At 54.5% G+C, this 14,372-nt stretch overlaps 1 protein-coding gene across 2 annotated transcripts in view; it reads right to left on the minus strand.

Annotated features, from left to right (window-relative positions):
- Window positions 1–335: 335 nt before the first annotated feature.
- Window positions 336–14,372, minus strand: part of MAP6 (microtubule associated protein 6) — a 100,067-nt gene continuing 86,030 nt past the window's right edge. Inside the window, exons 4-5 of one of the 2 annotated variants that reach the window (XM_056115869.1) lie at window positions 933–1,675; window positions 336–833 (exon numbers count right to left, since the gene is read on the minus strand). In XM_056115869.1, coding sequence (XP_055971844.1) covers window positions 481–833; window positions 933–1,675 — 1,096 coding nt within the window. In that variant the 3' untranslated portion in view covers window positions 336–480. Of the gene's footprint in view, window positions 1,676–14,372 lie in introns of both variants that reach the window. The other variant, XM_056115868.1, reaches the window with a different exon arrangement.

Here is a 14,372-nt window from a genome sequence, read left to right on the forward strand (position 1 = left end):
CCCACACACACATTCACATGCATTCTCACATTCACATGTACACACCCATTCACTAACACCCCCTTACTGACATGAACTCAGTTCATGCACCCATGCATCCACACACCCTCACATTCACATAGTCACACACACACTCACACATATGCGTGCATATTCTTACACAACACACTCATACACATTCACACACCCACATACACACACCCTCATATACATACTCATACATTCACACACACACAATGCACTTGTACAAAACTGCATACACACATTCACACACATATCCTCCCATACTCACACCAACACACACACACACACACAAATGGAGCCAAAGACAGATTATGTTGAGCCCGATGGACCAAGTTTATTAGTTTCCAGCAAGACTATACAATACGTGTTTCATGCAGATTAACTATGTGTCTTGGCTGCCCCCGGTGGGGGCCCATTCACTGCTAGCGCCTTCCTTGGCATATCAGGGGGTGAGCGTCAAGGGGAACCCTCGATGTATTCCGCATGGGGGACAGTTGGGATCTTGACTGGGGGTGAGACAGTGGGCAGCTGAGGGCCCCGGGGGCCTGGAGTCTTCAAAGGCTCAGGGACCACAGGACCTTGGTCCTTGGCTGCTGGTGGCACCAGGGGATCGTGACCTTTCAGAGGCACCGGGATTACAGGAACTTGATTCTTTATGGGCTCAGGGACCACAGGGCTTTGTTTCCACGGAGGTTCTGGGACCACAGGACCCTGGTCTCTGACTAGTGCTGGGACCACAGGACTCTGATCTTTGATTAGTGCTGAGATCACAGGGCTCTGGTCTTTGATTAGTGTGGAGACTACAGGACCTGGGTCTTTGATTACCGTGGAGACCACAGGATCCTGGTCTTTGATTAGCGTGGGGACCATAGGACCCTGGTCTTTGATTAGCGTGGGGACTACAGGACCCTGGTCTTTGATTAGTGTGGGGACCACAGGACCCTGGTCTTTGATTAGCGTGGGGACCACAGGACCTTGGTCTCTGCCTAGCCCTGGAACCACAGGACTCTGATCTTTGATTAGTCCTGAGACCAGAGGGCCCTGGTCCCTGACTAGTGTGGGGACCCCAGGACCCTGGCTCTTTGTGGGTGCCAGTCCCGCCACACTGTGATCTTTCTGAGGCTCTAAGACCCCTCCACCTTGAATCTTCACAGGCTCTGGGGCCACGGGGCCTTCCTTGTTTCCAGGTACAGTGACTGTGGTTCTTGGATCCTGCAGGGGCCTGGGTACCACAGGCCCTTGATCCTTGACGGGTGTGGGAACTGGAGGACTTTGGTTCTTGAGAGGCTCTGGGGCCACGGGACCTTGGTCCTTAATTCCTGCTGCAGCCACGGGACTTTGGTTCTTGGGAGGCTCCATGGCGGGTGCCGAGACCCCAGGAGCGACGTGCTTGACAGGCTCGGGGCCCGGGGGAGCTTGCTCCTTTGCCGCTGCCAGGACTTTGGGCTCTGGATCCTTCACTGGTCCTGGGGTGACAGGACCTGGCTCTTTCGGAGGCTGGGGGGCCAGCGGGCCTCGATCCTTTGGTGGAGGCTGGACCCCGGGCTTTTGATCTTTCAGAGGTGCCGGGCCCACAGGGCCTGGCTCCACGTGTGGCTCTGTGGCTGTAGGACCTCGGTTCTTACGTGACTCCTTGGGCTCCCCGCGGCTCCTGCAGAGGAGAGAGACGGGGGTCACTGTGGGGGCGGAGGGCGGGCTGGGGAGGGCAGAGCACAGACCGCTTGCAAAGTTCCGCCGAGTGGGGTCTGGGCAGGCGGTCCTTGCTGAGTGCCGGGAATGGAGCTGGAGGCCATGTTCTCAGGGCGGAACATGGGCCGGCGGCAGACTAGGGTCAGCCATACAATGTGTTTGCCAATTGATTATCACCTGTGCGGCCCTTGGTGGTGGGAAGGGCCAGGGCCCCACAGGAGGACTGAAGCTGCCCAGTGTTTCCCCTCCCCGATTCCAGCTGGCCTCTCTTCCATCCACCGGGATGGCTGGGACCCACCATTCGGATGGGCCTCCGCGTTTCAGGGGCTCTTGCCTTGTTCCTGGGGTCCCCCCAAGTGTCCTTCTGTTCCCCCAACGTTCTAGGTAAGAGGTAGCTATGGAGAGAGGTACATCCGGAATGTAAAAGGAAAGACAAATATCCCTCTGCCCCCCTCTCGTCCAGGGGGAAGGTATTTGGTCACTGTCACTGTGAGCAGCCCACACTGAGAAAGAAAAGCCCGTTGGCTGGTCACTGCTTTCAAATGCTTTAAGGCAATGCCCCCACCCCACTGCTGCCTCACCCCTACACCGCTACTCCCATCTCTGTTGGGTGACTGGCTGGGACTCCCTGTCTAGGCAGTGATGAAGTCCTGCCCTCCTCACCTCCATTTCACTCCTGGGGGTGGTTCTCACTTATTCCAAGGCTACTGGCTCAGCTCCCCAAAACTCTCTCGGCTCCCCGGATGCCCACCTCCCTCAGTCCAGCCACGTGGTGGAGAAGGGGGACATCACTGCCACCCCAAGAAAGCACAGCTGCACTGATGAGCCGTCCAGGTGCAGCACGCACCCCTCCCCCCTTGGGGCCCTGCTGTGCTGCAGCAGTTCCTTGGCAGTACTGTTGGCCCTAGCACCCCGCAGCACCCCGCAGCACCCCACAGCACCCCCACAGCACCCCGCGCCCAGCGCTGCCGAGAGCACACTGAGGCATGGGACGTAGGCAGCAGAGAGGGCTTTACCATCTGCCTCGTCAGGAAAAGAAACTGAGATTCACCAAGGGGCAAGTGACAGAAGGTGAGGTTGTGGCGAGGGCTCCCACGAGGACTTGAGACTCTGTCTCCCCCTCCCTGGGGCCTGCGCTGCTGAGCCCCTGGGAGCCTGGCCTGGAGCAGATGGCTCTCATGACTATTATTGCTCTTACCCTGTGGAGTCAGTAAGGAGAGAGCTGAACAGCTAAGACCACCTCAGCAATTTAACAGTCTATGTCATCTGTGTGTGTGTGTGTGTGTGTGTGTGTGTGTGTGTAAGGCTGTTGTGTGCATATATATGTATATATATGTGTGTGTAAGTATATATATGTAGATGTCTGTATATGTGTGTATGTGTGAGTACTTGTATGGGTGTAGCATATATGCAGAGATACGTGTATATGTATGTATGCGAATATGTATATATCTGTGCATGTGTGTGTGTGTGTGTGTATGTGTGTGATGCTTGGGAGGGAACCAGGGTCTCCCATAGACAAGGTCTGTGTTCTACTGCTAAACAGAGGCCCAGGACCCAGATAGATAGTACAGTGAGGAAGGTGCTAGCCTTGCATGTGACTGCTCTGGATTCAAAGCCCAATACCCCATATTGTCTCCTGAACTCACCTAGGAGTGATCCCTGAGCTCACAGCCACGAGAAAGCCCTGAGCACAGCCAGGCGTGACCACCCCCCCCAAACAAAAACAAAAACAAGCAAAAAAATCAATCGAAAAAGCAGGTCCAATAAGAACTCTACTTGGTAATACAGTCTTGGTCTCACATGTTTAAAGTCACTGGACTTCTAGTTTGTCACCTGTTCACTGGGTATTATGACATTCACTCAAACCTTTGAGGACAGGAACACATACCCACAGATCACTGGCACCAGGATATTGTTAAGCACCATTATAATCATCTTACTCTTTACCTAGAAGTATCCCGACTTCTATGGGGACTATTTGGACTCTGACTCCAGAGTGAAATCCTGACTGCTGTGTGCAGTCTTTTGCACCCAAGCTTCTCGGGCACTGACATCTGGGCAGGGGCCAGTGGCTTCCGCCTCGGCCTCCTGGATGTCTCTGAGCATCGCAATGAACCTAGAGGGGCCAAGGCTGAGGCTGAGGGTCACAGCTGGCTGCCATGCCTGCAAATAGACTGCACAGCGGGGTTCAGAGTCCCCTAATGTCCAGCGCTGGCCCAAGAGAAGAAATAAAATAGGAGTCCAGAATGGACTTGAGCTGGGACTTGATAAGATGGCTCCTGCCGGGTCCTGAAAGAGTGATAAAGCCCAGACAGGAGACAGGAGCAGCTGAGCAGGGCCCACACCTGACCTCAGTCTGGTTGCAGATGGTGCCAGTCACAGACCAGGAGCTCATCGCCCCCTACTGATGGGAATATGAAAGGCAGGCAGCCCAGAGGTGGGAGTCCTGGGGGCCCAGTAATGCATTTGCAGGGGGAGTTTGCAGTCTGGGCACCCCTGCCAGGCCCCATATTCCCGCTGAGTGGGCACTCCTAGCTAGCTGTGATCTTACACCAAATTTTCTTGGATATATAACCCTATATGGCTTTGGCTAATAAACACATTTCCCTTACCCATGTCTTTAATCATGAGAGGGTTTGGAATGAAAATTAGATATGATAAGTAAAATATAAGTAAATTATAAGTAAAAGATAATATAAAATATTAATATTAATGAGTAAAACTAATAAAACTATTATAGCTGTTAAAAAAGTTTTATAGTAGGAAAAGTACATTTGAGTACGTATGAGTATGTTTAGTTTGAAATTATTTGTGGTGTTTAAAATAATTTGGCATTTAGAACATCTAACAGATTAGTTCTGTGGTTCTGACATAAAATGTGTAATGGAATCATTCACTTGGAATTTTAATTTGAAAGACACAATGACAATATACTTTTTTTCAATAATGATAAAACTTTTATGATAAGGCATCTTATTTTCAAGTCTAGTGTAATGATCTACAATTTGAATTTTTGAAGGGGATGGATTTAGTCATTTTTCAGCCCCCTTTGAAGCTCTTTGAGAAGAGACTTAAATTTTGCTGTTTAAAATAACTTGTTACTTTTATCAGTGAATCACTCCCGGAGATGCTCGGTGGACCATATTTGGTACAGGGATCAGTCAAGGGTCCCTGACTCCCTGAGTGAGGCAAACACCTCTCCTGTCTTACTCCCTCACCCCAGCCTCATTCAGTTTAAAAGTCAAAGCAAATGTGTTGGCTTCTTCTGAACAGAAACACTCTCACACATCATCCTACTGACCCTGCCTGGGTCCCACGCCCGATGGACTGGCAGAAACTGAGCTCACCCCCTCGGTGTGAGGGACACAAAGGGTGGGATCAAAGTAGACACTGAGAAGACAGCGGTGGACTCCAGCCCCACCCCCCCTCAGTCCACAGCCCAGCTGGGACACACCAAAGCCTTTGACCCAGTTGCAAATATTCCCAAGACAGAGATGACACAGGCTCCTTTCACCTTTTAGAAAGACCTGCTGACCTCACTTGCCTTCTGTACTACTCTTGACAATTATCCAGCCATAGCCGATCTCACTTTCTCCATCTGTAAAATGGGGATGATGATGAAACATGCCAGGGCTTGGAGGACAGAGGCACAGGAGGTCTATGGAAAGGTGCTTGGGCGCACTGCCCCAGTAATCGTGTTTGGTAATGAACAGAGCCACTGAACTGCCTAAGCCCTGAGGCCACTCCTGAATGCCCTAGAGGAAGGCAGGACTGGGCGTGGCCAGCCCTCACCCTCCTTCTCTCTCCTTTCATTGGCCATGCAGGGCTGCACGCCCTCAACATCTAGTTCATGCTTCTTGGATGACCCCAAGAAGGCTGAAGGGAAAGATGTACAAGGGACGCAGCCCCCCCACCCCCACCCCTCCGGTTAGCCAGCCACCCCGCGGCCCTGCTGTGAAAGCTCACAGTTTGCCTGGGCACTCGTGTCCTGCTGCTGCACTGTACCCAAGCAGATCAGCGCCCCTGTGCTGGCCCGAGACCCCTCCCCAGCTGGCCACTCTCTGCCCCTCTGCAGCCCTGCAATCCACTCTTCTCACTGACGTCAGAGGGGCCCTTCCCAGAGGCCTGTCCTGCCAGGCCCCAGGCTACCCTTGCCCTCTGCATGGAGGCAGAGCTGAGCTCAGGGCCACCCTGCCCTGCTCGCCACCTGGCTCTCTGTCCCCCCCAGGATTCAGGGCATCCACAGCTGCCACCATGCCCCTCTGGAATCTTCGCCCTGGATAATCCTTGCGTGACCACCGCCTCCCAGGCCCTCAGAAGCCCTCTGTGACCCTGCAGGGGTCGGGCCTGGCGGCCCTGCCCTGACTCTCCCCTACCCCTCACCACAGCGAGTCCCTCAGCCTCGGGAGCACGGAAGCTTCCCTCAGCCTCCTAGTCAGGCATGGCAGCAAGGCCAGTGCCATCTCCCCATCTACGAAACAGAGACGACAGTGTTGGCCCCCAGTGATGGTCATGGGTGTGCCAACCCCCTCTACGGCCTCTAGAGTATGGGGCGATGCTTCATAAATGTTAGTTTCTTTCTTTTTTCCTTTTTTTTGGGGTCTTTCTTCTTGTGGGGGGTTGGCACACCTGGCAGTGCCCAGGGGTCACTCCTGGCTCTGCACTCAGGAATTATTCCTGGAGGGCTTGGGGGACCAAATTGGATGCCTTGGGACGGAATCCGTGTCAGCTGCATGCAAGGCAAACACCCTGTCTGATGTATTATCCCTCCAACCTCAATGAATGTTAATTTCAAAGAGGGATTTAGGGGATGTCTAGGTAATCCTTGGCTCCCAGTGTTTAAAGAAGAGGACAAAGAAAGGAAGAAATCAAGGGGACAGAAGAAGAAGAGAAAGGGAAGTAATGGGGGAACAGGGGTTGGGGTTTTAGTTATACTGGTGATACGGGTGAGTGGTACCACCATACGCCCCAAACACAGACTCAACAGCACTGACAACATGAGATCTCGGCTGCAACCACTGGAGCTTTGTAATGTGCTTGTCAAGGTGACAGGTTGGACGGGGCGGGGTTGGAGATTGGAGAGGGACTATGGGAACACTGGTTGGGGGAACGCTGACACTAGAGGTGGGATTGGTGTTGAGATACTACCAATAACTTTGCAAACCACAGTTTTTTAATTGTCCACTGGAAGCACTGTCCTCCCGTTGTTCATCAGTTTGCTCAAGTGGGCACCACTAACGTCTCCATTGTGAGACTTTTTGTTACTGTTTTTGGCATATCGAATACGCCACAGGGAGCTTGCTAGGCTCTGCCGTGTGGGCGGGATACTCTTGGTAGCTTACTGGTCTGTCCGAGAGGGACGGAGGAATCGAACCTGGGTCGGCCGCGTGCAAGGCAAATGCCCTACCCGTTGTGCTATTGCTCCAGCGATAATTTTAAATTGAATTTTTAAATTAAATTTTAAAAATTATAAAAGGAGGGACTTAGGGATTCAGTCTGATTGTGGGACTTTACAGATGAGGAAAAAGTTAGGCCCAAAGTGAGCAAGCGATTCTCCATAGCTACAGAGCTCTGGGATGAGGGCACAGGCCTTGCCCCAGTTCTAGGGATGGGGAAGGAGCAGAGATGAGAGGGGTGTGTGTGTGGGGAAATACAGACAGGTGCTGTGGCGGGGAAGGATGGTGGAAGGGGCCACCTTTGTGTCCCTATTCCAAACTGGGCCTCACAGTAACTCAGACACTTGGCTTCTGGAACCTTCTCTCCTCACAACACAGCTAGTAGTTGCTTCCGCCCAGCTCTTGCCCTTGGGAAGGGTCACCTCAGAAATGGAAGTGATGGTGAGCCTGTGGGCCCTGACCACGGAGAGCACCCTACACTTGGCTTCTGGAACCTTCTCTCCTCACAACACAGCTAGTAGTTGCTTCCGCCCAGCTCTTGCCCTTGGGAAGGGTCACCTCAGAAATGGAAGTGATGGTGAGCCTGTGGGCCCTGACCACGGAGAGCACCCTGGCTGCCTCTGCTCTCCCTCAGGGCCTGTCCCCTTCTCTGCAACTGCAGATTGGAGGTGCCCCCTCAGTGAACGCCCCGAACCAGGGAGTCTTCCTCCTGGATTACCTCACGCTCCCTCAGCCCCTGCACCCCTCGCCCTTCCCTGTGGAGGGGTGACCGCAGTTTCGTGGGCGCCTCTCCTGAGGGGGCCTCTTGGCCTGCAGAGGCCCCGTCTGCTGTCTCTCCTCCCCCTTTCTCCACAGATGCCTCATAGACTTCCTCCGGGCTGGTACTGAACAGCTCCTAGGACCAGCGAGCCCCGGCCCCGGAACACAGAGGGGGAGACGGAGATTGCCACCATCAGCCGAACACACTGCAAACAACGCAAAGGGCCGGGGGCTGGGCGGAGAGTGCAGGGGGAGAGCACTCTCCCGTGCCTGAGGCGCCAAGGTCTGCCTGGCCACCACCAGCAGAGGTCCCCAGGAAAGCCGAACTTCAGCCAAATCAAGCTGCAACCACCGCAAGCTGGACGCCCTTTCTAGCCTCCCAGATTGGACTGCCTGCTCTGGTTTACCGAGAGGATTCTGCATCCAATTAGAGCAGCCAGACAGGAAGGGTGCCTCCAGACCCCACTTTCTAGAGGTAGGAAGATGGCTGAGAAAGGGAAGGGCGGGGGGGGGGGGGGGAAGAGTGCAGGCGACAGTACACGGGTAGGGTGTTTGCCTTGCATGAGGCTGACCTGGGTTCAATCCCCCACATCCCATATGGTCCCCTGAGCACTGCCAGGAGTAATTCCTGAGTGTAGAGCCAGGAGTAACTCCTGAGCACCACTGGGTGTGGCCCCCTCCAAATCAAAACCCAAATAAAACAAAATAGAAAGGGCAGGGCAGGGGCCAGAGCAATAGCACAGTGGCCAGGCCCTTGCATGTGGCCGACCCTGGTTCAATTCCTAGTGTGGCATATGGTTCTTCTAGCTCAATAGGAAAATCTCTACTTCTAAAAAAAAAATAAAGCAGGAGGTGGGGAGGTAGCGAAGTTGGTAAAATGCTTGCCTTGCACAAGGCCGACCCAGATTCAATCCCCCAACATCTCATATGGCCCCCAGAGCACTGTTAGGAGTGATTCCTGAGTGCAGATCCGGGAGGAACCCCTGAGCATCACCAGGTGTGGGCCCTCAACCACCACCACCACCACTACCACCACACACACACACACACACACACACACACACAGGGACGGTCACTCAGTGAGTGTGGGCTACTTGGCCCCTTTTCTAAGGATGACAGGCTCCAGACGGCTTTTCCCTCTCTAAGACAACACCCCCTCCGCAGCCCCCTTCACCTGGAGAGGTGCCCTCTCTACTGACTGAGCTCTGACTGGACGTGACTGGACCATTTCTACCTGGGAATGGGGACAGAAGCTGTTCCTTGGCCTCTGCAGGTCCAGTGCCCAGTTCCCAATAGATTCTTCTTGGGAGGTCACTCGGGGGCCCTCCTGGCCACACGGCCCGGCGGTGCTGACCTAACATTTGGAGCTGAGGAGGTGGCCCTGCTTGGGGCAGGTGAGGTGCTGAACTGGACCCAGGGCCTCAAGCCTGCCAGGAGCATGCTCCGGCCCTTGGAACCATCTCCCTGGTCCCCACATTCTGCTCTCCTCACCCCAATCTCTCCACACCCTAAACACAGGGTTACCTCCCTCAGTCAGCATGCCAGGCCCATGATGAGGCGGTGGCCTCCTGGCCTGAGGATGCCGTCTGCTCGCTCCCACACCTGCAAGCCCTACCTGTGTGGCTGCTCATCGCCTACCAGTCCAGGCCCACCAGAGGACACCCAGAGCGACTCGGCAGTGCAGAAGCAGACAGAACCCAGTGGAAAGACACCGCCACCACAAGGCTTTATTCTGGGCTCGGGCAGGGGCGGGGGCAGGAAGTGTGACTGTAACCAAACACAGTGTTCCCTGGGCTGCTGTCCATTGCCACTGAGCCCAGCAGGCTGAGGCCTGCAGTAGGAAAGGGTGCAATGGAGAGACCATTTCTCTGGTTTCTGCCCATCCCAGGGGACCTAAGCTGCCCCCACAAGCAGCAGGAAGGGTGGGTTCTCATCCCCTGAATCTGGCCTCATCTCTGGCTCACCACTTAGAAGCTGTGTGACTTTGCTGCTCTGTCCTTGAGTGGATTTCTTACCCCGCCAATGGGATGATGCCCAGAGATGCTCTAGGCTGTGCAGGGACAACCTGACCACCAAGAATGAAGCTCCTTCCGTGCCTTCCACTGTGCCAAGCCAGGGCGGGGCAGACCCTCGTCTGGACTCGGACCACCTGTGGGTGCCCTCCACGCAGATCTGTTCTTCTGAATGCGGAGCACTGGCTGTCCTGGGGGGAGGAGGGCAGGTGGCTCCATTTCCTGCCTCTGCTATTATGGGGTGGCAAGGGGCACTGGCTCTGCACTCAGGATTCACCTCTGGCGGTGCATGGGGGACCAAATGGAGTCCCGGGGATTGAACCCAGGTTGGCTGTGTGCAAGGCTAGTGCTTTACCCACTGTATTATCACTCTGGCCCCTGTTCAGTCTGATTTTGCTGTTCAACACCCTTTCCTAGGTCTGACTGCTAAGAAAAACACTAAGTTCCCAGTTTCATAATAAATATTTAATTCACATTCTTGGTTGTTTGAACACCAAGAATTCAAAGCCAAGGGCAGAGGTGACTGTCTCGTGGGCTACCAGGAATGTATGATGTTCCCCATGACCTTTCTCTGTGGGGCCTCCCAGCAATGAATGATTCTCTACCAACTGGGTGGGTGGTTCAGTGCCGGGGTCGGGATGCAATGCTGCTCGAACCCTGCCGTGCTGGGGATCATCCAGGCCTGACCCAGCGGGGCTCAGTTGAAACCGTGCATGTGAGTGCAGACGTGAAATTTGCACTTGGTCATTTCTGGAGTGTACAGGGGTGGGGAGCAGGCAGGGCCTGGGATGGGGGAAAGGGAAGAGAAGGACTTCCCCCTGGTGTTGGGGGTGGGTTGCCCTTGTTGCTGTAGTTGCCTCACTGCTTGGGACCAGGGATGCGTGATGGGGGCTGTGTGCCCCTGCCGGAGCTGCAGACAATCAAGACCCCTGGTCTGCAGAGTATGTTTGCGGCCACCCTCCTTGGGTCCTCAGGACAGCCCAGGGACATGGATGCGGGAATCCCCGTGAAGAGGACTCTGGCTCCTGAACCCCCAAACTCTGGGACCAAACATATGGGAATGGTACCGCCCCAGCCCTGCTGAACAAATGCATCCGTGCTGCGTTTCAGCACCACATGAACTGTGAGCAGTGATGGGATCTTGTGTTATCGCTGTCTCTTTGAGACATGAAGAAGCACAGGCAAAGTCACACAGCTCGTAAACAGGAGTCCCTGCATCCAGGCCCAGGGGCTCGCGCGGCAGCCTTCTCCCTACGGGGGCCTGGAGGTGGTTTAGGAGTTGGCACTGGCCTGGGCTGGGGTTCACCCGCCTCCAGAGAGGACACTTTTAGCCAAAGTCCATAATTTCATGAAGTTGGGACTGTTGAAATAAAGTGGCCAAGTGACCATCAGAAGCCAGCCATGGACAGCTGGGGGCTTGGTTGTCCGTGAGACCTGTCTCAAAACCACCCCTTGGGGGAGGGGCAGAGCCAATGAGAGGCAGAGGAAAGCCTTGTGGTAAGTGTGAAGGCAGATGAGAAGTGACACTTGTTTGCACACTCATTTGTCATTCAACAAACACTTTCGAACGGTGGCTTTCAACTTCCAGCCTGCAGGCAGAGAGAAAGCTGAAAACCAGTACTTCGAGGACACTCTCTAGGGGAGGTATGTCCCCAGGAACCAGGGCCACGAAGACACAGCGAGGACACGCAGACAGACAGACAGACAGACAGACAGACACACGCTAGCGAGCGCGCGACACAGTACTGGGCTAAGTTCCATGATGGAGACGCACGGGGAGCATCTTACCCAGCCTGCCGGTGCGGAGGGCTTCCTGGAGCGTCCCTGAGCGTAGTCCTGCAGGATGAGTTAGCCGGGTGAAGAAGCAGAGGGCGGCCGGAGAAGGTGGGTGCGCGGGGAAGGATGGATGAGAAGCAGCATGGCACACGGAGGGGACAGCGGCTCCTCAGCTCGAGGAGCCTGCGGATGGCGAAAGCGGGGCGTGACAGCTCACACGTGCGTGCTCTAAACACTCCTGGGCCGCTCAGCCCCGGGGACAAGGCCAGTGATTTCTGTGTCTGCACTGGAAGCTCCCTCGGCTTCGGCTGAGATGTCTGTACCGAGATTCACTAGCTCTGGATTCACTGTACCTTTGAAAGGCTGTACCTTTCAGCCACCCCATTAATTTAGTAGCCAGAGGACAAAATCGGGCTGGCCGGTGGGTACCCTGGCTGATTTGGTTGGGTGACTAGATGACCGAGCCAGGTATGTGTGCAGACCTCCTCTTCTTACTACCTCTGACTTGACTCAGAACGATTCAAAGAGGGTCCTGGGGCCTGCCAGAGGTACAGCAATGGCCCAGCCAGACTATGACCCGTGCCGTGTAGGTGGAGCTTAGTTAAGAGTCCATCTATTTGCAGCCCATTCAGTAGACCCAGGCCCAGTGTCCCACGGGTGAAGGGGAGAAAGGCCAGCCTGGGGATCCAGAGCCAGGCCCCTGCTTCCTCTGGATTTCTAGTCAGATTGAGCTAGCTGGCAGGCCCCCTCCTCCTGGAACCTTCCTTCTCTCTCTACGTCTTGAGCAAATATCTGCTCCACATGTTAAGGTGGAGGACATAGCTCAAATAAAAAAAAAATGCTTTTGTAAAAGAATCAGTCAAATGTACATTGTTAGAATATAAATGTTTGGGTCTATGAACTCAGGGGGTGAGTGTGGCTGTGGGGGTTTGGCTCACACCTGGCAGAACCAGGGTAGACAGCATGCAAGGCAGGAGCCTTAACTCCGTACAATCTCTCTGGTCTCCAGCTGGACTTCATCCAGAATGACGTGTTTTTGATTTTTTGAGCCACACCTGGTAGTGCTTAAGGCTTACTCCTGGCTGCGTGGGGATCATTCCTGGCTAGGCTCAGGGGACCAGATATGGCACCAGGGGACTGTAGCCAGGTCAGTTGACTGTGTGTAAGGCAAGAGCCCCAACTGCTGTGCTATGGCTCCAGTCCCTTTCAAAGGGGTCTGAATCCAAGGCTTGCCTCAAACATGTTCACAAACTATCAGAGATTCCTCCAAGTCAGTCAGCCCATGAGTGTGAGCACAGACCTTTGGATAACAAAGGGAGAAGGAGTCTCCAGTGGTCTGTATGGACACCCAGCCTGGGTTTCATAGCACAAGGGCTAAGCCATTTCAGCTCACTCCTCTCTTTGGAGGGTCCATGTTAGTGTGCCCATTTTCTGAGGACACCAAAGGTCGGAGAGATCCAGAAAGGATGTGGGACTGTAGAAATCTCCCCTGAATGGGCATACTCTTCTGGTGCACAGTCTTCTGGTGCATGGGCATGTATCTGGGACCCCATGAGGAGGGCTCGGTGCTGACTCTGCTCCCAGAGGCATCCCGGGGTGGCCTCGGGGGTGGAAGGGTCTCGGTATCGCAGAAGTGCTGTGCAAACTGAGAGTCTGTTAGTGTGGAGTCTAAGGGTCTTGTTCTGCTCACTGAAATGGGGTTCTTCTCGTGCCTTCTTACTTTTCCTCTCTGCCTCTCTTTCAATTTCAGTTCCTCTCCTGTCTTTCTTTCCGTCTCTCTCCTTCCATGGTTTTGATCACAACCTTCCTTAACTGATCAAGGAGAGCTGAGAATCCTCTTTCACCTATTGTTTCATTGGCTGCCCAATATTTTGTGTGCTTTACCGAATATGCCCAGAGCAGGTAAGTGGGTGCAATGTTAATGCTTCCCCCCCAACCCCGCATCTGGAAAACCATGAATTTTTCCCATCAGACTCTTGCCTGGGCTGGCTGTGGCTCCCAGAACCCAGAAATAGTGGACAAATAGCCCAATCTAGGGCTCCCCGCCCAGGGGAGTGAGGTCCTGTACATGTTGCCTGGTGTGTGCGTGAGGCCGAGAAGCATGATGGCAGGGAACATGCAAAGGCAGGGTGCGGTCTGGTGTATGGAGCGGAGGCCCCCACTGACCCTGTCATGACCCAGCTCGGCCCCCTCTGACGTTCCCAAGCGAATGACGCCCCCCCCCCCCCAAACCGGCCCCATCTCTTGGACCTGAGCTCACCTGTTGTGACCCTCTGCAGCTTGGCTGTGCCGCTTCCTGTCTGGAATGCTTGCACCCCTGCTCTGCCCACTGGGCTCCACCTACCCAGGCTCTGATGCTTCTCCCTGATCCACGGAACCAGCGAGAAGGGCCTCCTCCTTCCTGCCGCACTGAGACCTGTCATCCTGGTCTCCCCTAGGACTCACGCAGTCCCTGGCACATCATAGGTGTTGGGTCAGAGAGGAGGAAGAGGAGTGGGGGAGGGGTACCCCATAAACGTACAGGCTCTGGTCTCCTGCATTAGCTGCAGGCACACAGTAGGTGAGCTTGACCCAAGAGTGGAGGTTCCAGCCTGGTTCTGTCCATCCTGCCACCTCCCTCCCACTTTCCTTAGATTTTCCTGTCCTGAAATCTTTAACCCCCACCCAGGAGGAAGAAGCATGTCATCACTGGTATGATGCCATATCATCCCTG

The sequence above is a fragment of the Sorex fumeus genome, unplaced genomic scaffold (genome assembly GCF_029834395.1).
Source record: "Sorex fumeus unplaced genomic scaffold, SorFum_2.1 ptg000030l, whole genome shotgun sequence".
Classification (NCBI taxonomy): Eukaryota; Metazoa; Chordata; class Mammalia; order Eulipotyphla; family Soricidae; genus Sorex; species Sorex fumeus.